This window comes from Cavia porcellus, unplaced genomic scaffold, assembly GCF_034190915.1.
Source record: "Cavia porcellus strain 051 isolate PalLab524CR breed Dunkin Hartley unplaced genomic scaffold, mCavPor4.1 scaffold_32, whole genome shotgun sequence".
NCBI lineage: Eukaryota > Metazoa > Chordata > Mammalia > Rodentia > Caviidae > Cavia > Cavia porcellus.
This window is the reverse complement of record NW_026947515.1, coordinates 13608557-13634286: the sequence shown is the minus strand read 5'-3', so window position 1 is coordinate 13634286 and position 25730 is coordinate 13608557. Positions and strand designations below refer to the sequence as shown.

General features: G+C 48.5%; 1 protein-coding gene across 4 annotated transcripts in view; it reads right to left on the bottom strand.

Annotated features, from left to right (window-relative positions):
• Positions 1 to 1757: 1757 nt before the first annotated feature.
• The window catches only part of Rgs9 (regulator of G protein signaling 9), a 58700-nt gene continuing 34727 nt past the window's right edge, over positions 1758 to 25730 (bottom strand). For all 4 annotated transcript variants that reach the window (XM_063242538.1, XM_063242539.1, XM_005001654.4 and 1 more), the window contains 10 exons: positions 23824 to 23853; positions 22908 to 22969; positions 20559 to 20672; positions 19517 to 19632; positions 17268 to 17355; positions 15445 to 15583; positions 13385 to 13470; positions 11435 to 11552; positions 3553 to 4037; positions 1758 to 2159 (listed from right to left, as the gene is read on the bottom strand). In XM_063242538.1, the coding sequence (XP_063098608.1) occupies positions 2009 to 2159; positions 3553 to 4037; positions 11435 to 11552; positions 13385 to 13470; positions 15445 to 15583; positions 17268 to 17355; positions 19517 to 19632; positions 20559 to 20672; positions 22908 to 22969; positions 23824 to 23853 (1389 nt within the window). In that variant the 3' untranslated portion in view covers positions 1758 to 2008. The remainder of the gene's footprint in view (positions 2160 to 3552; positions 4038 to 11434; positions 11553 to 13384; positions 13471 to 15444; positions 15584 to 17267; positions 17356 to 19516; positions 19633 to 20558; positions 20673 to 22907; positions 22970 to 23823; positions 23854 to 25730) is intronic.

Genomic DNA, 25730 nt, shown 5'->3' with positions numbered 1-25730 from the left:
AGAAACCAAGTGTCCACCAATACCAATTTTCCTCATCTTCCTCCCTAGTGTTTAAACCTCTGGCAGTTTGGCTGCTCCTAAAATTGGTTTAACTGAAGGTTACAAGGCCCTAACTCCCCTCCGGTTAGGAGACATCACATGACTAAGTGCTGACCAATGGGATGGGAGAAGACGCGATGCAAGCTGCTTCCTTCCGGTCACTTCCTCCTGGGTGTGGACATGGAGGTGGGGAAGATGTGGCAACACCCCTGAAGTACAGAAGATTTTGTGGTTATCTTATAGGGATCAGCAAGTCAGAGTTTGGGCCACACACCAAGATTCATTTTTATTGTTTTCATTTCTGATTTACAAGAATGGACTTCAACATAGTTACATTCCTTGAACTTCTTAAAAGTTTTATGTTTGACCCAGTCACTAAGTTGCCAAAGCTGGACTCAAAATTGCAATCCCCCTGCCTCAGCCTGTCAGAGTGCTAGGAATACAGACCTGTGCCACCATGCCCAGTTATCCCAACATTCATTTTTAGAAGTGTGCAGAGAGGACCCAACAGCCCCAGTATTTATGGCTTGAGCGAGATGAGCTCTCAGAGGCTAACAGCAAAGCAGGAGCTCTTATCCACTAATTGAGTCCTGATGGAGCCAAGGGCCCAGGGGAGGAGCAGAATGAGTGATTTGCAAAGCACTGAAATGTTTTTTCTCCTTTGAGAGCTTTTCATGCAACTTTTAAGAAATGTTTTATTCACTAGGTAGCTCTTAATCTCAACCCACTGTCCACTCCAATTATGTTCCCAGGACCCTTTGGTACAATTCAGGGTTGAGCCAAAAACCACAGATAAAGATGTCCAGGGCTGCTTAACAGTGGCACCACTGATTTGTGGACAGATAATCTTTAGTTGTGGGAGTTCTGTGTGTTAGAGGATGCTTAGGAACACCCTTGACTTCTGTCTACTAATTAGCAACCCTCACCCTCCATCCCAGTCATGGCAACCAAAAACGACTCCAGGTACTGTCTGGTGTCCCGTAAGGGACAAAAATCAACCTGATTGACAGCCACCAGATGAATCAACAGGGCACGGGGTCTTAATCTCAGGCACATTCCCAGGCCTTGCACAGTGCTGAGCACACTGAGGGAGGTCAGTTAATAAATCCATACCAGATGTGTACTTGGGAGGAGAGGTGGAAGGGGCAGCCAAGACCCACGCCTCCGGAAGTATCCACCAGCCTGGCACTTAGCAAATATTTGGCAAAAGAAGTCACTGTGGCACATGATCCACCAGCACACGCTTGTAGGGGAACCAGGCTTCCCCCAGAAGGCTCCCAGCCAGTGACCAAGCACAGCAATAGTGCCACTGCAGGGCCAATGACTTCAACTTGGTATGCCCACGTGGTGGCCTACCCACATCTTTCTTGGAACTGTGCTGGCACCAGAGATTTCCTGTTCTCTACTTCCATCCCAGAGGTGAGACCTGCACGGGGTCTGATCCTCCAACCTCTTTCTTCATTTCATACCCATCATTCTCTGCAGGTATTTTTCCCAACACACCCAGCTCTGGTGCCAACTTCTTAGAGGATCTAGCACTCTAGGAGTATCCCCTAGAGGTCCCCTGGATGCAAAAGCATCCTTCCCAAACCCATTTGGACAGGAGTAGAGAGCTTTTGGGAGGATTCAGTGTTCCTTTGTCACAAACTGAACACGTGAATTCAGCTCCTGAATAACTAATAAAACCAGGCACATGCTAACGGTCTAAACCAAGAAACTCAGTTCACTCTTTTATTGGTTTTAAGGCAGCAAGGGCCTTCAGGTCCACATGCCTCTCTGGCCAAGCAAAGGAGAGTCAGAGGAAGGGAAGCGGCCACTGGGAGCCAGCTGGAGCACTGTTCCCCATGTGCTGTCTGGTCTCACCAGCCTCCCACTTCATCCTAGTGCACTTTGGCTTGGGAGCAAGTGCATCCCCTGGCCCAGTCCAGCAGTGTCTGCCAGGAACATCTTCCTGGCCAGGGACACCAGATCAGCCTGCCTTTCCTGAGGCCAGACTCTCCCAGGGGCAGATGACCTCCTTCTCTGTGTCCCGGTCCCCAGACTCTCCTGTCCCTGTGTCATCCGAGTCCATCAGGAAGGGCCCGATGTCCGTAGGCACATCCATTTTGATCTGGAAAAAGCTTCAGACACACAAAAAAAGCAAGCAATGAAAGAACAGGAGGAGAGTTAATCCCCAAAAGATTCCGACAGCCCCAAGGAAGCCTGGTGCACCAGGGCATTTACCAAGATTTGGGTGTGCAGCCAAGGCACACCTTATTGGAGGATTTTGGGAAGGGGAGAGGGTCCTACTTTCCTACTAAATTAAAGATAATTCTTAACAGGCTTTATTATCATTTGTGAAGGGCTTGTCTGTGTAGGATTTTGATGAATGTGCCATGTTCCTGTACTTAGCAGTACACAGTTCTCGGCCTCTTTGAACTGCCTTCTGAGGATTTGGCAGTGCCTGGGAAGAGAACCTTTTAAAAGATCTATGCACACATGACAGGTATAGCAGTGGCCACCACGCTGGCCCATTCCCTCAGGGAAGTCAGTGGGGAAGATCGACAGACATACTCACACTAGATAGATCCTGATGCCCTCCTGAGGCAACAGAGCCACCCTTTCCTCTTGCTCTCGCCATGTGACAGAGACAGGGCCAGGTATCAGCCTCTGCTCCTCACCATCAGGCATGCACACAACACAGCAGAGGTCACCTTCCCAAGTATCCATGGCAGCCTTCCTTCTCCAAGCCCAGGCATGCCCAAACCCAGAAGCAGGGTTGATTGTTTCAGGGATGCCCTGACTGTCTCCTCTAAATCCCACCAGGCTGACACTGGTCCCTGGTTTTACACTGTCTGCAATTTTGCTCTCTGACTGGTCCAGACATTATCAGGCCTCCTCTGAGTCTCGTCTCTGCTCCTGGCGTACTGTGTCAGGACACCTGGGCTTCTCAGAGGTCAGACTTGCAGAACCACTGGGAGTACAGTTACAGGGGCTGCTGCTCAGGCAAAATCAGCATTGTCACTGTCCCAGAAACCACTGCTGCAGTAGGATCCCTGCCAGTGGACTGCGCGACTGGATAGAGTAGGGTGTGTGCAGGTACCCTTGGAGGCTGGAGGTAAGGACGTGCAGGATGAGGGACAGGGCAGAAGCTGCAGGACCTTGCCTTAGGGTCTCACCACCTGTGGTCCCCAGGGCAGCCACCAATCTTTCCTGCCCCTTCCAGGCCCACAGATTTATTTGACTAGTATGGCTGAGAGGGGGACAAGCTGGGGCAAGAGTGGGGACGGAATTAAAGAAGAGAAGGAAAGACACCTGCCCCTTCTCCTCTTTCTCAGGAAGATGCAGGACAGTACTGGGTCCCCAGAGACTTCCCACTGACCCTGAGATGAGAGCGGCCCACTTGTGGTTCTGCTCTCCAGGGTCATCCTCCCAGACCCTGGCCCCAGACCACATTCACACCACAGAGCCTCCGTCCACACGCACAGCCACATGGTAGACACACACACAGCCCGAGGGCCTGCTGCTTCTTACTTGGTCACTCTCTTGGGTTTCAGTCTTGGCAGCTGCTGGCCCACATCTCCCAGGGGCTGTACCTTGCCATGGGACACAGCAGGACACTTTGGGGAGAGCCGGGCAAAAACAGGTGAGGCCAGGCAGCCCCGTCTCAGGAACCTGCTGAAGGACAGGGCTGCACGGGTTTTGGTGGTGGCCCTGGGCTGGCCACAAGCCCCGGAGCAGATGGTGGAAGCCTCACTGCCCTCAGTAGCCAGGGGCCCACGATGGACACTGGACCAGCTGACCTCTCCCTTGGGCTCTGAGCCCGAGGAGCTCTCCAGGGCCACCTGAATGGGTGAGGGACAGATGGTGCTGCTGGGCCTCCGGATGAAGCGGCTGGGTGACGCAAAGGGCCTTCGGGGAGAGCGGCAGGAGGGGGAGAAGGGGCCAGAAGGAGAGGGCGGCACGCAGGTCCCGGTGTACACAGCCAGGTGGGGACTGGGAGCCATGTGCTGGCCCGTCTGTAGAGGAGAAACGGAGAGAGCTCAGCAGTGATTGTGGTCCCAGTCACCAGGGCCCCCAACTGTCCTCTGTTAACTCAGTCCTTTCGGTTGGGGACCACAAATTATAAATTGAGTCTAGGGGATGTCCAAGCTTCATCTTGTCCCTCCCTTGAGCCTGACTGGACCATGGAAACTCCTAGCTTGTTTCTGGTCACAGCGGAAAGCCCCAGGACTGATGACTGTCATGGTGCTCACAGGGTAATATGAGACCTGCTGGTGATGACAGACAGTTTCCTCATCGTCCGCCCCCATCCCGTGTCATCCTTGTCCCTGCAAGAATGCTTTGTTCTCACTACTCCCCACCACCACTGCTGATCCTGGAAAAGCCCACCGCCCTTCATTCATTGTCCTGGACTCAGATGTAATAAATAAACACCGAGATTCTGAGTAGCTCATGGCCTTTTGTGCCCAAGAACAACTGGTCATCCCAGATCCCTGCCTGCACCTCTGTTTTGTCTCTTGCTCTTTCTTTTCCACTGTACCCCCTAATGCAGGCAGGAGACTGGGGGCTCACTGCAGGTATCCCTAAAACGCTTCCAGTGGCAAGAGTTCGGGCATAGTAGCACTACCTCCTGGGGAGTTGGGAAGTGTCTCCAAAGCCACAGGTGACAATGGCACAGCCATTCAGTGATCTCATCCCAGGTCATCCCTCTACCTATCTGTCCCTGAGTCCCAGCCACAGTGTCTTTGGCAAAACAGTGGTGCTCCAGGGCACAAACTAGCCTCCTTTCAGGCCTGGCGTGCTGAAGTATAGCCAGGCTGAACCCTCAATCACCCCTTGTTGTAGTCCCAAATGAAAAATGGCTCATCCCCACCATACCCCTTGTCACCCTATCTTTATCCTTGGCCTCAACCTCAAGTCTGGAGAATCTGACATTTTGACAGAACCACAGAGATGGTGCAAGTTGTCACAGCTTGTTCCTTGCTGCCTTTTCCAGCCAGAGACCTCACCTTGTCCCAAAGCCTGCCCATGTCTACCCAGGCAACACTTGCTGAGGCACTGTGAGAGGAACCTGAGTATTCTGGCCAGAAGGAAGCAGGCAACATGGGGTAAAGAGTGGCCCAATGGACAAAGGGCAAGGATCTTGATTTCCCTGGGCTGCTATGGCCCAGCACCCTAAGTGTCCAGGCATCTGGTGGATGGGACACATGGTCAGCTCACAGAGCCTGAAGGAGCTTTGTCCAAGCCGACAAAGGAAAGTGAGACCAGCAGTTCCGAGGAGGCTCTTCCCTTTGCAGCAGACACAGCCCAATGGCTCGGGCTTGCTGGGTTCCTGCCGCAGCCACATGCCACATCAAAGCCCGGCAGGAACAGAGGGCAGATGGGCTGTCTGGGACAGTTGGTCCAGTGCCACCACTGAGAGAGAACTGAAAATGACTGCAGCGAACAGACTCTCTTTGAAGTAACCATGGGGATGCCCTGCTCAGAGGCCTCCACCTGCCCCACCCCAGCAAAGTGCTGCCCTGCGGCTGAGGGAGGATGCCCAGTTCTGGCCAGGAGCTGCGGGCTTCTGCAGAGTGAAGCCTGGTTTCCAGGACATCTGAGGTATGGGGCTCAAAATGAACAGGGGTGGCAGATGCACCCAACAACTGCCTTTGGAAGAGGACAAAAGCCAAGGCCCACAGAGGCTGAGAAGTCTGCATGAGATGAGGAAGGAAGAACGTCTCCACTCTCCATGTGAGCCCCCTGAAGTTCAAAATTCTCCCATTCTCAAACAGCAGCTGGTGGCTACTGCTCCGTGGCCCAGATTCTCACACATGGGGAGCCAGAGCCAAGCCCAGGGCTATTGGATTATTACACTAGTAACAATCATTATTTCTGAAAATACACAGCAAAAGCTTAGCAGATGCAAGGTGCTGGGCTGATCACGCAATCACTGATGATTGCATTTAGTCCCCAGAACTTCTCAGTGAGGCAACTCAGTACTATTTCCATTTTACAGATGAGGAGACTCATTCTCTGAGAAGCCAAGGGACTGCGGGCATAGAAGGGCGATCTTAGCCAGCGTGGTCATCCCAGCACTCAGGAGGCTGAGGCAGGAGGATCATTACAAGTTCAGGACCAGCCTGGGCTACAAAGTGAGCTCAAGGCCAGCCTGAACTGCATAGAGAGACCCTGTCTCAAAAAAGACAAAAAAAAAAAGAAAGAAAAGAAGGGCAGCCTTGACATCAAACTCACTGCCACATGTCTGTGTGCAGACCCACTAGCCAGGTCACCAGCCCATTAGATCTGTGACTAGAGGTTAGGGACAGAAGTCAGAGAGACCCAAAGCATGCAAGAAATGCGGGCAGCTTCCAGTGCCAAGAGCAGCCTGCAGGGACAGTCACCAAAGAAATAGTTCCTACATCCAGGACTGGAGTCATCAACTTCAGGTATGAGGAGAGGGGCCTTTGGGAAGTGGTTAGCAATGGGACTGACTCTCTTATCAAAGACATTGCAGCGAGCTAGCTCAGCTTTTCGAGTGACCCCTCAGTGAGAAGGTGACATATCAGAAGCAGTCCCGCAGTCTAAATCTTCCATGGACTGCCCTGCTAGGAAGCCCAGGATGCACTGGACTGAGCTTCTAACAGCTCTTCCCTTCTATTGGAGCGGATTCCCAAGAATCATGACAGTGGATGTGGCCAGGCTGGGGAAGATGAAGGGTGTGGAAGATGACTGTGAGGTGAAATAGTACAACTGAATAATGTATTGTCATGGTTTATGTCTGCGTCCCCCAGGTCTCATGAGATTGTTCATATGTGATGGTTCATTGTATAGTTCTTGGATTGATGGTGTCAGTGCTCCACCCACATAGGGGTGGAGCCAGGATGTGATGTAATGGCAGGAAGAAGGTGTGTCTTTCTCTTTGCTGGTTCGAGCTTGCTGTCGACGGCTGCCATGAACTGCGGCCCAGCCATGCCCGCCTGCCTTGGAGCCAACTGAGTGTGGACTGAAACCTCCAAAAACCGTAAGAAATAAACCTTTCCTTTCCCAACTTGGGCTTCAGGTATTTTGTGTCAGCAACGAGTAAAAAGTAACTAAGACATGTATCAAGCACCCACATACCAGACCCTCTGTGAATCTATAACCATCCCTTTTAGAAATCAGAAAATTGAGGCTGGAGAAGAGGCTCATGACCACCAAGTTTCACCTCGACACCTTTAAGGTAATAAACACTTACTGTTTGTAGTTATTTGTGATACAGCAATGGAAAAACAAAACCATTGACTATATGAGAAGCTGACCCAGACTTGCTGTTTCTATGGTGTCATCTCATTGCCTGTGGAGTTCAGATAAGACTTGAGATCTAGAGAATAGGGCAAAAATACCCCAACTAGGAAATACCCTACTTCTCCCCAGCACTTTCTTTGTTCCCAGATGAATGCCAAGATAGGTAAAGCAAGGTGGTCACTACCTTTTTTCACTTACCTGGCCTGATGAGGTCCTTTCTTCTAAGCAAACAGCCATTAGTCCATGTGGACCAGGGTACTCTAAACAGGAGGTTTTTCCCAGTCCCTCCCACCAGGTGACTATAGATCCCCACCTTGGCCCCTACACAGAGGCCTCAGCTCTGTTCCTAGAACCCAGACCCTGCAGCCCATGCCCCACCTCGCATTGGCATGTGCAGCAAAGCAGTGGCATGCAACACATGGGACAGAGAAATGTGACAGAACACAGACAAAGTAGAGGAAAGTTTGGTTTTTTTGTTGTTATGTACTGCTTTTTTATTGTGCAAAGGAACCAAAAGAGGAAGGGAGAAGCATGAAATGGAGCAGGTACATTAACATGAGAATACAATCACTTTAATGGAAGGCAAAGCAGATGGTGCAGAGATGCAATTCTTTCTTTTATTTGCAGCAACTGGCTGAGGATGGATGGTCTGAACTCTCTTCCTGGGAGCAGGATGGTGGACATAAGTGTCAAACATAGGGTCAGCACAAAGGGCACTGTGTCACATATCCAGTCTCTCCTGTTCTCTCCTTTCTACCTGCACAAACGCAAACAGCCTAAACTGGCTCCTTCGGGGAAGATTCACTTGGATGACCTTCTTAGTTCTCCTATGAGTTATCTCATTTGATGCAGTCCAGCACAAGATCTTCCCATTTGGAACGGACTTTTACTTCAGCCCTAACTTGTGGGATCACAGGCTGACTAGTCACTAAACTTGTCACTCCCAAAGCTCCAGAGGGGGACATGACATCAACTCCTCACCCTCCCTCCATCTGGAACATATCCTAATCTTCCCGGGAGAGCTCAGAAGGCAGATCTGCAGGATTCTAAGACTTCAAAGAAGGAAGTTGGCTAAGGACAGTGATGTTTTAAATATTCCTCAGGAAATAGCTTAAATAATAAAGAATTATGAGCTACTGTATTGGACAATACTGGCAGAATGGAAAAAAGCATGAGCGTACTCTAAGAACACAAAGCTACAAGAAAGGGTGGTTATAATGATGCAAGTGACTATGACAGGGGCAATGGTAGTGATGGTAATGGTGCTGATGGTGATGGTGGTGCTGATGGTGATGGTGGTTGTGACAGTGATGGTGGTGGAGATGATAGTTATGGTGGTAGTATATGCAGCCAGTGGTCATGACGGTGGTGGTAATGGTGGTGTGATGAAGATGAGGAAATGGTGGTGACAGTAAAAGCGATAATGTCGATACTGACAGTGATGATAATGCTGTTAAAGATGATGATAACGATGCTGAATACAGCTAGCACTAACTGAGCACTCTTCATGGCTCACCAGCTACAGAAAAACACCCACGTTCCAGCTCACAATGCTCACGGTCATCTTTGACCTGCCCTTCTAGATTTGCTAGAAGCCCTGAGTCCTGCACCACCAGATCATCAGAAAGCAGTAGCCTACTCAGCCTCCTGGTGGAGGACCAAGTAGGGCTGAAATACCACCCTGTGCTGCAGTGCTGTGTTTGCCTGGAGGGAGCCCTGCTTCCTAACTCGCACACTCTTTCAGAATGAGCAACAGTTCTGCCTGGGCTCCGCTCTCAGGACCTGTATGCCTGCTCCCATATCTCTAACTGGTGACACTTTGGGCTACACTGTAGGCAAAGCCTCCTCTCTAAAGCTTCTATGGGTCCCCCAGGTCAGACAACTCTTTCCTATCTCTGGACTCCTCTGTAGGATGTACACCGCTGTCTCAACAGCCTGCCTCATGCTCCAGTCATGTGCATCCATACACTTTTGCCAGCACCCCAAGGACCATGTGGTTGTTGCTGTACCCACCAGAGCACTCTCCACTGATCCCAGCCCAAAGGGGCCTTTAAAACACATCTGGGGAGCATAATCCTTCCATCCAGGAGTGAAGCCTGTACCTTCCTTCAAGGGGGCAATGCTGACACCCTTGTTTGCTCATCCACTGAATAGAGAATGATCACCTACTTGGTTTACATGCCTGAATCTCCCTTAGATAGTGGGATCCTATGTGTGGCATGGAGTAGATCTCCAGCAATTTGAGGGACAATCTAGCATGTGCCCACACAGTTTCCTCTCCCTACTTGACCCACATTCTTTGATCAATTCTTTTTCATCCCCCACCTGTCTATGATTGCCTCAAAGAGACATAGACTATATTCCTGTAGACTATAGTCAATAAGGCATTATTATCTATTTTTGTGTTGTTAATTATAATGATGGTCCCAAGTCTTTACACTTCCTGATATCCATGTCTCTTGCCATGAGAGTTTGCCATTGAAAGAAGAAGAAGGAAGAGGAGGAGGAAGAAGAAGAAGAGGAGGAGGAGGAGGAGGAGGAGGAGGAGGAGGAGGAAGAAGAAGAAGAAGAAGAAGAAGAAGAAGAAGAAGAAGAAGAAGAAGAAGAAGAAGAAGAAGAAGAAACTTCCCCAATCCTTAAGTCTAAGCTGTACTGGGAACCTAATGTGCCTAAGAAAATGAGGTGAAAGCCATGTGAAGCTTTATGCATTCCTACTAGTATTCTTGGGATTCTGCCATCATCACAAGTCATGCTCAGACCATGCTGTTGAAAGACAGGCGGCAAGTGAAGCAGAGCAGTTGCTTCCCACTCATACCAGCATAGACCACTTTAGACCACCCAGATATATAAAGGAACTCAGCAAGATCAGCAGAGCCAGAGATGAGCCCATCTACATTAGCAGCAAATATCACTGCATGCCACTCTAACTGTGGTCACTTATTATATAGCAGCAGCTACCTGCTAGCTTAAATTACTTTTGGTCAATATGAGACTATAAGTTCCATGAAAGAGACCCAGTATATTTTTGCTGCTGTTTACCAACAATGTATATATAGTAAGTGCTCAGAAAATACGTGAATGATTGAGTGAGGCTGCTCTCTTGCTCACCTCTCATTCTCTCTTTTTGCACACGAGTGTATGGGAAAGCCTAACTTCAAGAATGACCCTCTGAGCCTTGCAAGATCAGGCTCTGAACTGTTCTCTCCCTCTGTTCCTGATCACAGAGTCGCCTTAAGCAGTAGCTAGACCAAAGGGAACCATCAACATCTAGAGGGTGTCTTAAGAAGTATATTTGATCCTATCTCATCTTGAAAATGTCCCAGATACCCCTATCCTTTTTCCCATGAACAAAGACATAAATGTATGTGTTCTTTAGCCAAAAGCAAGGTCCTCAGCAGCTCATTTTGCCTGGTCTGCTCAGGCCTGATGGCTTCTTCCTACAAGCCACCGATGCACGCAGTATATGCACAGGAATGGGGACTGAGAAGAAGGCAGCCCACAAACCTCCAAATAACAGCATCTAGGAACAAGTTCAACAGGAGAACAGGTGCCAGCAGGGCCTTCCCAGGCAGATGGAGTGGAGGCGTCCAGGGGAACACTTTCACAAGACAGCCCTGTCACCTCCGCCTGGGAGGGATCTCAGGCTGCTTTAGAAGCTCGGTGTAAATGGAAAAGATGGCAGGGGGAGCTTCACAAAGCTATTTTAAACACACATCCCTGACAGAATGGTACTGTGGGAGTGAGGAGAAGCTGTCTGTAATTTTCCAAAGTGAATTTTGGGACATGAAGCAGCCTGTTTTCCCTATGGTTCTCACTATGAGAATTTCCTAGGGTAAGAGAGATGAGCACATAGAGACCGAGTCCAGTGACCCCTACCAGCCCTGGCCCTCGGGAACTTAGAGTGATAGAGCAGCTCTAGTGGCCCTAGGACTGGGAAACTGCTGTGAAGGAAGGCAGAAGAATCTGGGATAGACCGTGGACCCTACCATCCCACTCCTAGGGAATGGAATCTTCTAGACTCTGACTGACCTTTCTCAGTTAGCCTCCCCCGCACACACTCCCCACCCCAGGAGCCACAGATCTATTTAGGAGGAGGAGGAGGCTCTTTTCTGAGTAGGCTCCTACGATCCAGCTTGCTCATGACCTGGGTGATGTCCACTGTGTTGGCTGCTTCTCGAGCTTTGGCTTCCTCTTCCAGCTGCCTCAGGATGACAGGGCTTGGGCTGGAGCGCAGGTGACGTCGCATAAAGGGGAGGCTTGTGCTGCAAGGAAAGACAGGTTGGTGACTGGCAGGCTCAAGTTATGGAAGCCCAAGCATTCCAGCCCCTGCAGAGAGTGAACCATTTGTTTTCAAAACCAATTTCTGGGAGGACACAGAGAGCTGGACTGTCCATGATATCAGGGTCCCAATGGGCAGAGAAGGAGGAAAGGGCTTGCAGAAGGGTGGTGGCCTGGGACTGGGCTCATGCAGTGTCTTGGGAAAAGTCAGAACCTTCTTCAGAAGCCAAACAATCCTGGAACCAATCTCTCTACATTCTCAGGAACCAAGACAAAGTTTTAGGTGTCCAAGTGATCCAGGAGAGATTGAATAGCTGAGATACCTGCCTTTGAGGACATAGATGGCTCCGGGAACCAAGTATTTCAACGACAGCAACGACAGACTGAAGCCCTAGGACCTACCCCAAATTTGGGGACTTCTTAAGTCTCTAGGACTCTCATATCTATCCTAGGAAGGTGGATGGCTCCCCTCTCAGAAAGCACTGCCTGACACAGGGTGTCTCACAGTTCTGCCTGGGTGAAGGCTTTCACTATAGGCTTAGCTTGCCTTGGAAAATTTAAGCTTTAAAACATCATCTTATACCTGGGAGCCATGAAACAAACTCACACTCATTGTATTCCTGCCTGGACACAGACTGAGTCTCGTCTTGTGCAGAAGCACACACAGGGGACTTTCACTCACAGTAGTGACCACAACAGTCCTGTGCTGCATCAGCTCACTCCAAAGCCAGCACCCAGCCATGGTCCCTGTTACTCAGAGCCCCAGCTGAATTCCTACGGGCACTGAGACACCTCCTGCGGCCCCCACTGCTTTCTGGCAGGACATTGGCTGAAGCTATTACAGGACTTTCTCGTGGCTTAAGGGAGAAGCTTTCAAGTCCCCAGAGATACTGAACTCCCTTCCTTCCTCGTAAACCTAGAACAGCCCCACAAAGACCTCCTTTCTCCCCTGCTAATAACAGCGCCATTATCCTCAAGAATGAAAACAAGTTGGGGTTTTTTCTTAAGCTCCTTTGAAAAACGCTCTGGCCCAACTGCCTCCCTTCTGAATTGACTGAAGATGCTGGAAAGGAGCCCAGCATGGACTCTCTGGGCATTTACTAACATGGGGACAGGACACATGGCTGGCGGCGCTTTGAAAAGTCTCCGCCAGAGTCTTATGACCTTGTTCAAGCTGTCACTTGGTTACTCTTTTGAATCTTCAATCCCTGAAACGCCTCTGCCAGGACCCTCCCACCAAAACGGTTCTGTGTGCCTGCCCAGTGTTAGATCATTCATTGTCCCACCGGCTCTAAAAGGGCGATGATGTACACTTTCAGTGCAAAGGAGAATGAACAGCATCTACAGGGTAACGCCTGGAGGGCGTAAGAACATTTGGCTGTTACTCTTCCTTTCCCCTAAAAGGCTATCATTTTCTCTGGGATACAATTTGCAATCTTCTCGAAGGAATTGAAAAAATGCAGATAAAAGAAAGTAGCTAAATGAAGTCCCATTCATCAGTTTGGGGGTGAAAGAGAATAGCAATTAAAAAAAAAAAAAACAGTGAGATGTTTCCATTTGTGACAAGGGTAATTACTGGTCCAGTAATCAGAACCTCTTTCAAACCAGCATGAGGGAAGCAACTCACTGGAAGTAACCACTAAGGGGATCTCACGAGAGTTAATTTCAGGGTATTAGGAAGAAGTGAGATGCTATACTTGCCAGTCCCCAATATTGTCATCAAGTAAGTATCCATAGTAGCCGTTTGGCTGGAAGAAACCCCGGCTTCTTAGTAAACTAAACACAGGCAGCGGCAATTACAAACAGCTCTACTTGCCTTCTCTTGGTGGTTTCCTGAGGCTCAATAGCTTTGGCCAGCATTTCCTTATAGATGGGGGATTTTAAATAGCGAGCGTAAGAATCCTGGTGAAAGCAAGAGAAAAACTGATTATGAGGCAGGAAAAATCTGCTTGCTACCCTAAGCCCCACTGGGTGGCCTAATGGCAAAGGGCAGACATGTCTCCTTCCTGAAAGATGTTTGGGGAGACCTTGGGAGCAATTGCTCAGGTGTGGGTCCCAGGCCGAGATCCATGTCACCTGGGAACCTGTTAGAAATGCAGCCTATTATTAGTGATCCAGGACTCTGTCTCAGTTGCATATCATCTGGTATCCAAAGAATGGCATACCTGGGGCTTCAAGGGCACAGCCCCCACTCCTGCACACCAAGACCCTTCTCAGAGCTGTTGACCATGTCATGAAGGCAGCAAGTGACAGGAGGATACAGCCTCTCCCACCCAGAACCAACCTCCAACAAAAACAAGGACCCTGCACGCAGAGCTCAGCCCCATCCCACCAACAGTGCCTTCTGCCTTGTGTTTTGGGCATAAAAGCAAAAGAATACAAGAAAAGAGAAAAATGAGACTTGGATTCCCCTGCAGATGTCCCCTGGGATCCTGGGCAGGGCCTGGAAACTATTTCCCAAATGGTGCTACCTCCAGCTACTTGTGAAAATCCCAGGTGTAATTAAGACAGGACAAACCCCTCTATGACAGCTAGGAACCAACAAGAGTCTTAAAGGTTGACTGAGATAGGAGTATTCTAAAGACTAAGTGTAGTTTTGGAGAATGAGGCTGGAGATGGAGGCGCAGAGTCACGGAGATCTTGTCACTAGAGTCTCTGGCCTATAGGGACACAGAGGACAGTAAGCACATACATCGTTCTGCTGATCAGTTACCTGTGACTCTGTCATGCTGGCCAGGAGCTGGCCTCCCTGTGCATCTCTTAAAAGACTATGAAAACTACATATAGAAAAAAGGTCAAAGCATCGTAAAATACATTAAGGAGGACTATCATTTAAAAAGACAGCACTAAAAATTTTTTTAAAATTTTAAAACTGCACTGTGTGTCTGCTAATAAGGAGATTATGAGAAACCTGAGTGATGGGGGGGGGGGGAAAGGTGGGAACTGGCTAATATAGCTCGCTGAGAATTCTATGTAATTTTCTGTTTTTAGAGTAAATGTGTTTCCTTACAACACAATAAAAGACTAACTCAGAAAAAAACATAAGGGAAAATCACAAACATTTACCAATCCCACCAACTCACATCACATAAGGAAACTGGCAGAGCATTTTCCCATAAAAGGAATAATTGCCGTACTGGGAAGTCAAAGGGTCAGCAGGAGCCCCGTTGGGGCGGCTCTGCGTAGGGACCAAACTAGAGGACCTCCAGAAGCCAGTCCTAATTTCCTCCAGTCATAATTTCCTAAGAAAGGAACTGATTTTCCCTGAGGTTCCCTTTATTTTATTCTTAGCAATTCCCTGATGATTCCTCCCACATTCACGTTTTAATAACCCAGAAGGCCATCTGAACTCTCCTGGGGATGCACTACAGTCACACCTAACTTTCTCTTTTAGACACAAGCCTTCCATGTGTCGCACTTGCCCAAGAACTGTTACTATGCCACAGCACAGGCTCAGAGCATGGTCTCTGGCTCCATTAGAACAGGTGTTGAACCCCATCGCCCCTAAGGAGCACAGCCATCCTTGTCCGGCTCTTTACTCCGTGCTGTGCACAGTCACTGTAACTAATAGGCCTTCAACATGTGACAGGTATTATTAATTTTCCCACTACTGGAGTCACTGATACTCCCTGCAGCTCTCCTGCAGAGCAAGGAGTCCACAAGATGCAGACAGCTTCTGCAGGTGTCCTCGTGCTCTGGTCCAAGGAGGACCCAGCCCAGGTGACAAGTGGAACAAAAGTTGCCAGTTCTACATCCCACCACCAGCAAAGTGGTATCCACATGTAGTGACACCCCCACCCCCCTCCTCATCTGGAGAACGTTCCAGGTAGCTGGGGAGAAAAGGGCTCTCTCAGCCCCTGTGCGGACCCCACCTACCTTCTTCATGAGCATGTAGATGTGGGTTTGGGCTGCGTCCAGCACATAGCGGTGGGGGTGCCTCAGCCCCTTCACTGTGATATCCATGGTTTTTCCATCGATGTTTATCCACCGCCTCGCCCCTGGGGCCAGGAACAGTCTGTGGAGGGAGAGATGTGTTTGCAAAGGTAGTCACACCGATGTGTGCAGCTGCCTATGAAAGAGGCATTGACATAACAGGTGCTCTGGGATGAGGGGGGCCTGTTTGTCAGGAGACACTAATGAGTCCTGAAGAGCTTGGTAAATGGTTTTCCTAGAAGCAAGAGAACAGCCACACCAGTGCTGGGAATGAACATATTCAAAGGTTTGCAGGCTCTAGGAGAGAGACCAAAATATCCATAGTTCTGAACCAAGAGGATGAAGAGACCAATTCCATCTTAACCCTTTCTGACTGCTTATTCACTTGGATTTGGGGAGCAGTTTGGAGCCAGGATGAGACACCACAAAACGAGTGGGGGGCTCTCTTTGCTCTCCCTTGACCCTGTCTAAATGATTTTGATGATGAATCTTCAACACTGAGCTGGGGGCAGAAGTGTGAACCCTGGGCATCCAAGCCAATGGCTCCAAAGATGGCTGTGTTTTCTGAGTCCCGTGACCCTACCTGGGGCTGTGGGCACAGGAAGCTCTGCCAATCTCCTGACTCATAGCGTCCCAGGTTACATATACTCATATGGATATTCTCCAGCCCTACGAAGACATACCTGAAAATTTGGAATGCCTCTAAGGCTTCCCCAAGCAGGCACCTGGGGAGGAAGGTGGCTAACATGACAAAACCAGCAAGGTCCCTTGCAGCAGGAGTTTGACATCAGGAGTTGTCCACCTATGCTGAGCACAGCAGTCCTGTGCTCCAGGAAGGTATCTAACCTCCCACCCTATCTGCATCTCCTCCTCAGCTTTCTCGGTGTCCAGGCCCCTGCCTGTGGCAGGAGGCATGTCCATCCCGAGTCCACTCCACATGCAGGAGGACACCAGAGGGACAAAGGCTGACTTCTCAGCAAGGAGTGGGCTGCAAGAGCTGGTCGAGTCATGTAGAACTTGGGCCTCAGAAACTGCAAGGTAGCTCTGAGTTCAAATTGAAATCACTGAGCCTGCTGAGCCCAAGACCGCTGTCTGCTGTGGCCGCAGGGATCTGACCAAACAGGGCTGTGCACCCATGAGGCTCGGGGTGGCGGGTGGAGAGTGTGGCTCTCAGCAATCTCGGTGGCCTTGTCCCATCTCCCTGCCTCCTCCCCCAGCCATCAACAGCAGGTCTGAGCCTTCTGAACTGAACCCTTGGTTCTGTGGTTTTTGGGGTGGGGGCCTTACTGCTACAGGAGCAGTGAGAGCCGTGAATAAGAAACGAGAAGCGCCCACACTTGTACCCCAACCTGGCTTGCTGCCCTCCCCTCATCACCTTCTTGATTATAACATGGCACATGTGATAGGTTCTCCCCACCTTGTCACTCCTGTCTCCACCTGTCTTTGTGTGTTACACACACACACACACACACACACACACATGCACGCACATACATGCATGACCTAATAAACTGTACTGTCATTCAGGACAGCTTGCTTTTGTAACCATTAGACGCATGCCCACCGGATCACGGGACCCCCTCGTTTATCTCACCAGGCTGCCTCTGAAGGACCCTCAAGCCTTCCAAAGCAGCAAGGGTATTTACAGCCTGGCAAGTGCTGTGCCTGGTGCTGACAGGGCCAGGCTGGCCACCTGGGGAACCTCCCTCCTCCAGCTGCAGCCACGCACACAGGAAGGGGCCCTTGACAACCTGGCTGGTCCTTACTTGTAAATCTCCTCTGCTTTCTCCTTGACCTTGGACTGATCTCCATATTTCAGATCCTCACAGGCTTCCCAGAATCCCAAATTCTCCCCTGCGGGGCGGGCGGGGGAGGGGGGGTCACACAGACAAAAGCCAGACAGGAACAAGGGGAAAGAAGAGAAGAGGGGGAAAAAGACATGGGTCAGCTGGGATGTTCAGTTCTGCGGCTTGGTGAGCATCTTCCCTGCAAAACAGACTGCTGCACACGGCGATATCAGGGCCTGGGAGCGCAGCTGGAACCCAGCAGTGGCTACAATTTGTGGGTCTGGCGAACACCACATTTGGAGCAATACATTCACATTGGGGTTGCCGCTCTTTCCACCAACAGTACACAGATCAGAGCACGTAATAACCTCACACACATCAAGAGGCTGCTACATTATGTTTGCACTCCAATTTATCTGTAGCAAACATAAAAAACGTGACAACGCACGTAAACATGTATTCCAGCACCCCAGCCTTTTTGCTAAATGACTCTGTGACTTCTGCCTCCTTTGTCACTGTGTGGAGAGCTCACCTGCGGGGCTCCCCCTCCTTCGTCCCAGAAGTCCTTCCAGGGCCTTTCCATCCCCAGGTGTGACAGGCCAGGACTGACCTCAGGGAAGGCCTGGCCACACGAGGGGTTTACTGAGTGTCACAAAAGCCAATGAGACACTGCTCCTCTCCGTGCAGAGAGAGTCAGATCCTTCAACTTGACTTACAGTAAATGTCCAGGATAGGCAAACGTATAAAGATGAAGTCCACTTGTGGTTGCCTAGGGCTGCGGTCAGGAGAAGAAATCAGTGGAGAGAAGGTGGGGGAGAGGAAATGACTTCCAATGGGCAAAGGGGTAGTTATGGGTGGTACAATTGTTCTGGAATTAGATAGTGTTGATGGATGCAGACATAGTGACTGTATTAAAAAAAACACTGAACTGTACACTTTAAAAAGGTGAATTTCATATTATAGGTCCTAATTTAAGATTTTAATTAAACAAGTAAAGTAATGATTCTTATGCCCTTTCAATATCTTAGTCATCCTAAGGATGTCATCCACAATATAGTTTTAATAACACAGGGAAATCTTTTCTGGATTATTCCTTATTTTCTAAGGTACAATAGGACAAAACCAGCTGTGGGTGTAGTTTGTCACTTCGTCACTAGATGGCACCATCCGCACTGCTTCCCCAGCCTGCCCTAAGGGCCCTGTTTCCAGCCTTCTCTTCTGGGGTTTATTATGTTATGGCAATTAGGCTTGATTAGGGAGAAAGATTTTCAACAATCCATATTATGATGCAATGTTCTGCATCAGTCAAACCCTAAAAAAGGCATATCCAGTAGGATTTGTTTCAGGAGCAACTCCACAAAGAAACAGGTCTTGGGTAGCAGGGGGCTGTCTCAAAGTTCAAATGTGAAACCTCCCAGCGCTAGGGACTCTATAAGCAGCAAACAAACCCCATAAAAGGAACTATTTCAGCAAAGATGCTGAAGCCAACTGAATGTACAGCCTAGTAAAACTGGTTCTAATCTGGCCTCTTGGTTTCCTCAGGCGTTTTTCAGTGCAGTATAGTTTAAGAGGTCAAAAGTGTCCACGTGATGAGAAACCCAGATATGAGACATAAAATCCACATAGTGTTAAGGCCCCCAAAGAGATCGCCCGGGAGCTACGGCAATGGTTCTCAGGCATAGCTACATATTACAGTCACCTGGAGCTCTTTCCAACCTTCAGTGCTTCAAACTCAAACCAACCCATAAGGCATCTCCAGGGATGGGAATCTGGGCCAACATGTGTTCAAAATATCCCCCGCTGAACCAAATGTGCAGAAGCACTGAGCTGAGAAAGGCTGGCAGCCCAAAAGGGAAAGCTTGCTTGCTCTATATCCCTCCACTTTCCCTGAAAAGCTACACTTAGAGGCTGGAGTGGGGGAGTGGGATCTCTCTGGGTGATAAAGAGAGGGCAGCCAAGATGGGAGGGTGCTCTCAGAAATGTGTTGACACGGACACAGACTGTAAGTGGATACAGTTTTCATCAGTCCTCTGTGCCTCTTTGAGGCAATGCAGTGAGTGAGTCCTAGACCTACATATGACTCTTAATGCTACAAAGGTGGAAGCCCTGTTTAAGAGCTTTAAGTAAAGCCATGGAAACATCCACTGAGCAAACCCTAGGCTAGACATCAAAGAAGGGCTACTGACGGTAAATTATTATAAATTAAGCAAATAGAGAAGAAAACGCACCACTGAATTCTTTCTTAAGAAAGTACTGGAAGCTCTGCCGACCCTTAGGATCGCGGATCAGTTCACTGAAGTTGAAGGCCCATCGCTCCACCCGCATCTTGGTTGGGATCTCCACCCTGCAAGGACAGTAATTCAGAAATGCAACTCTCCCAACAAGCCAGGACCGAGCAATGGCCTGGGTAGGGATGAGGAATTAAACCCCACCCCAGCAGCCTCCACTAATCCCACACCCCAGGGCTCCACCTAGTCCTCCTCCTCCTCTACCTTCTCCGAGTCCTCCCAATCCCAATGCACAGTCCAAGCAGCACTTGCTAGGAAGATGTGGCTGCAGGGAAGTCCCCTGCTGCTCACATCTAGGAAATGAGCTCCTACAGGTGAGACGGTACCCACAGTGGGAGCTACACACGCAGGCCCTGCTCCTATAGCCTTCAGGGAGAAAGAACTTGAAGATCCCCTTGAAGGCCTGGAGACCATCCTGAAAAGGGTCCAGCTGCCATCATGGGCCAGGCGACAATGCTAGAACAGCACTGGTGATAGAAGCTGTGGTCTCAGGCACCAGCCAGGCACCTGCCTGCGACCCACTGTGCTGCTCCTCCACCATGAATATTCATGAATGTTCCCACTAGCACTATTCATAACAGCAAAAAGGCAGACACAGGTGAACAAAAAGCATGTAGTATGTCTGCACGATGACTATTGCTCAGCCATAAACAGAAATGAAGTTCCATGCATGCTACACACAGATAAATTTTGAAAGTATGATGCAACGTGGAAAAAGGTAACAACAAAACACCACATATTGTAGGGTTCCTCACATGAAAGATCCAGAACAGGCAAACCCACAGAGACAGAAACTAGACTGATGAGTAGTTGCCTGGGGCTGGAGCATGGGGGTTCGTGGGGTGAGAGCTAAAGGGTTTGAGATCTCTTTGGAGGTGATGAAAATATAATAAACGCTGACATGTACAGTTTAAACAGGTAACTTGTATGGCATGTGAATTACAATGTAAAAAGCAATGATAATCATGCATTAAATACATACAATTTGGCATTTAAGTCCCAGAACTGGGTGTCATCTGTTATCCAAGGGTTGCTAGGGAGGCAGCCCGACATGATGGCATCATTGGATGAGAACTGCTCGCTGTACTTGACGATCCTAAAATGTAAATGGAAAGCGATTTCCTAGAAGCTCAGCACTGAGGGACTAGATGAATGTGCAGGCTAAGGGACCAGCATGACCCGTCTTCCTATACCGATTTAGTTGTGCTCTGTACTTACTATTGTCTTGGGGAAATTTCTAATAGCCCCTGGGATTGGATACGGGCAAGAGCTAGCCATAGTCTGCTCATGAAACAAAGTGTTCTCTCTCAATCCGGGCCTTTTGTCATTTATTTCTCTGTGCCTAGTTCATTCAAATATGTTCAGGTTATTAGGAGATCTTAGACTTCAAAGCTGATTCAGGCTCTGAGTCTCACTCACTCATTTTGGAAGCATGAGTTTGCCACAGAGCTGCTTGGACTTTGCCACCCAGCTGGGTCTACCCTAGGATAATGCCTAGCTTTGGGGCACAAGCAAACGCCCCAGTGAAGTCAGATCTTCTGAGTCAGTGTATTTCTTGACCTCTGACAAGTAAGGAAAAGCTGCAGCTGTGGTGATGAATGGTGTCCACAGGGTACAGAGAAGGCCCCTGCCAGAGTCTGCCTGTGGCCACGGATCTGGCTAGAACAGGATCCCTGGCCCAGAGCTAAACCACAGACCTGGCTTTGCAGACCTCGAGCCCCCTGGCTTCACTTCTCCCATGATGCTCTGTTCTTCAGTCACATCATGTGTGAAGCAGTCAGAGGGGTGAAAAAGATTGGTCCCCAAGCCCAAACACTACTGATGTATGATCAGGATCATGAGGCTCTGAGACAACTTTTCCAAAATGGGAAAGTGAGTCCAGGAAGCATCCGAAAGCCTTCAGGTCACCTTCAATTTTCTTTCCATTTGGTTTCATGAAACTTGTTTCGGAGAAAACGGTTTTGAGTTTACCACAGAGCAGTAATTATCACTATAATCCAAAGTGGGTATGGGGTACACTTCTTACCTGCCACCAGGGCTTGGCAGCACCAGGAGTGGCCCCTGGAAAATGTAGTGGTGTCACAGGACATTTTCTCAGGGAAGGTGGCAATTTTTGCAAACTATGAATTTGATAAAATGTGAAAAATCTTTGAAGACTTTCACAAGAGCCTGTCTCTTCCCGATACTGGAAGAAGAGCACAGCACAAACACAGCCTCCTCAATCCCCAAAGCGCCCGGTGCCATTGTTTAAGTCTTCCACAGTCAGAGTAAATCATGACATGATAAGCCAACTTGACTTTCATGTATGCGGGAAAATTCAGAATTAGCACGGTGTTTCTAAAATGAACTTTGCAATTTTTTTTTTTTTGTACTCAGAATCGAACTCAGGTCCTTACACTTGCCAGGTGCTGTGCCACTGAGCCACATCCCTGGCCTGGAACCACACATTTTTTAAAAGGATAACTGGTTGTGTTCAGGGAGCTCTTAATGCCTTTTTGATTTCCCAGATACTGGATCAGGTAATCTGAAAGTTCAATCAATTAAACCTAAATTTCCAATAAATTTAAATTCAAACTAAATCAAAGATTAGCAGCGGAAGCTGGGTTTGATGGTGCATACCTGCACTAATCCCAGCAGTGCAGGAGTCTGGGGCAGGAGGATCATGAACTCAAGCCAGGGACTTAGGGAAGCCCTGTCTCAAAATATAATTTTTTTTTGTATCGGTACCAGGGATCGAACTCATGGCTGCACCGCTTGCAAGGCAGGCGCTTACGCCACTGAGCTAAATCCCCAGCCCCAAAATATAATATTTTTTAAAAGCAGGGGATATAACTCAGTGGGAATGCTCTAGGTTTAGTCCCCACTATAAAATAAACACACACATGCACACGCGCACACACACACACACACACACATACACACACACACACAGAAGATTAGCCATGGACTTTCAGCAGTACAGCCCACATAGCCCTAATAAATTTGGATGGGTGGTGACAGCAATGCAGGCTGTCCTAGCTGCCCACAGAGTCCAGCCCGTGGGCCTGCAACTCTCTCCATCTCCCCTTCCAAACATCAGTAAATTCCAAGAAACAGGAATTTCATAGAAGCTTGCCCACCCTTGATATTGTCCAACCTAAGACAAAACCTAGAGACTTCCTCTGAGTGAAAAACGAGCCTAGAAACCCCGGGACCCTGGCTTTCTGCCTCAGTTCTTTAACACCTGCAGTCAGTCAGTTCGTGATTTGTCTGGTTTGCCTTAGAGCTGAAGTTGCCCTCCTGCCTAGCTACTGCTCCAGCCTTAGCAAGAACAACAAATCAAGGGCCGTACCCTCCGAGGGACACCGAAGACTTCACAGTGGACCGCATTAAGGCCTGCTGGTAATACATGATCTGAAAGAGAGGAAGCTGTTAGAAGATGTCCAACCCTCACCCTTACACATTGCTAACATTGATACTATGATGGCTCCCAAACTAGAAGCTGTGTATCCATGACAACAGCCCAGCCCATCCTTCAAGCCAGCCACCCCATTACCAAGAGGGCTCAGACCCACAGCATACAGGGACCTCACCAGCAAATGAGTGGCCACCTTAACATAGCTTGTGTTGGTCTGCAAAAGGGACTCGCTGATGGGGAAAAAGGTCCTAAAAAGCATTAAACTAAGACTTGGAGGCCAGATGGTTGGCTTTTCCCTCACATGCTTCTAATGACAGAAGTAATATGGTCCCCATCAAAGGGGACATCTTCAACTTTCTGACTTTGCAGCTGTGAAAGCAGCAAGCCATCTCTTCCTCATCCCCTCCTCGGATACCCACTGACACATCCTACCTTAATGGCCAGGGCTTTCAGGGCTCTGTCTTAGGCCTTGTATTGTAGACTGGCCAAAACAGGTAGTTTGTCTCATTGACTACATTCTGCATGACGCTGTAGTTACAGGAACAGGGGCCAGATTGGGGCCATTCTGCAGCATTGATTCCCACAGCCCTCTCTGTCCATCCCTCAATGTGACTTCAAAGGACGTTTTACATCCCGAGTCCTCATCAGCCCCATTCAGATGCTGCAAAAGATCCCTTGGCCTCCAGTGCCATGAATTAATTTGGAAACAATTGTGTGAGCCTTACACAATTAAACCACACATTAAATGTGGTTTTCATTTAATTACCAAGTGTAGAGCATAAAGTCAAAACACATATTATTTGTTAGAGCATTGTACAATAGACTCCATTGGAACTGGGAGGTGAATTACCTCTTTTCTGACAGCAGGGATTGTTTGTTTCTGTAAAACAAAACAACAACAACACAAAAACAAAGCCAGTAAACCAATGTCATTGTCATCACAGTTCAAATACCCACTTGAGAAATAAATACCCTTCTTCATGAGAAAACTGTCCATCCTTTTTACTTAAAAGGCGGGATTTCCTCATCACTACAAACTCTACCCTGTTCTAAAGAATAACATCAGTAAGAGATGCAGTGAAGGATGAAGTAATTTACAACTATAATTTTATTGTTGCTCTCTAAAAACCAAGATAAATTAAACACTAAGTTTGGGATTGGTCCTGACCTACTAGAGTGTCTACAGAACTAGCAGTGGGTTAGAAGGTAAAGATGGGAATTTCCACTTCTCATGATATATAAAGAGAGTTTAAGACAAGCTAGTGTGCACCTGAGTCCTCCCCATCACAGGGAAGAGTTCTGGATGAATGGTGATACTCATTCCCAGACACTTATAACAACTTGACTGATGCCACAAATTGAAACAACAAAGGAAGCCACAGGGTCAAAAAGAAAGCACATGGGCCAGGGATGTAGCTCAGTGGCACAGCATCTGTCTGGCAAGTGTGAGGTCCTAAGTTCGATCCTTAGTACCAAAAATAAAGTACCTGCTTTTTCATAGTATACATCATGATTTTACATCTCTTCATGGGGATTTTAAGAAATGTATGTGTCACCATTAAGATGCCACCAAGAGCAAGAAGACCATGTCTGTCCTCCCTAACATGATGTCTTATGCAGGCCTAGGGGGAAAAAATACAGTCTTTCGAAGTTTAATAGAATATTCTACACTTAAAAATTTTTAAAGACTCCCTAAAGGATCTAAATGTTTTGCCAAACACTCTTATTACTTGTTCCTGTTCTCTTTCAACATAAGGCCCTGCTTTAGAAGACTTGCTGGCATGGATTATTCAAAATAACATCTAGTGATCTCTGACCTCTGCTCAAAGGAGAAGTTAGACTTCTGCATAATAATAACTGCCTGGGAAATACCACAAAGCAATGTTCACCTTTTAGAGTCTTGATCAATCTTTAGGGAAGGAGATTTTATCAGACTGATTTTCTCTGGAGAAAAATCAAGGCTCTAAGAGGTTGTGGGAAACTTTCTCATTATCTGGTGAGTAACTGGCTGAGCCATGATTCAAATCCAGCTCTGCCTTTGCAAAGTAGAGGAGGGTGATCCAGGAGCAACCTAAAGTCCCCCAACTCACTGCCTGTCTCCTGCTTTGCCTGCTGTCCTCCTCGGTTCCACACTAGGCACATGCTCAGCAGCCAGGTGAACCCCCCTGTCCTTCGAAGGGCCCAGGACACACAGTCTTTTTTTTTTTTTTTTTTTTTTTTTGGTACCAGGGATCGAACTCACAACCTTGCACTTGCCAAGCAAGCAGGTGCTTACACCACTGAGCTGAATTCTTGGCCCGGACACACAGTCTTTCTGGCTGTTGGTCACTGTCCCAGGGCCAGGTCTCCGGGCACAGATCTGCTGGAGGGACAAACACAGATGATGGAGTAGGGTTCCGGCTGTCCTGGGGTTCTTGAGACCCCACAGGAGCCATACTTGTGCACAGATTTCTGCTCTCCTGTTCGTCTCCCCCTGGTCTAATACATTTGCTTCCAGAGCCATGACTCCATTCTTCACAGTTTTAAATCTTTTATCTGTTTCATTTTATTTGCTTTTATCATCTTTTTAGGATTCTGCCTCTGTGCTGTGGCTTCCCATTTGCTGCCTGGTGCTCAGAAATACCAGGGGACTTCTAGGAAACAGACTATCTGTACTCTGTAACATAGATTGACAGCTGCTTATCCCAAATGCTTGGATACAGAAGTGTTTCATATTTCGTTTTTTTTTTTTTTTTCTTTTTCAAGTTTTAGAAAATA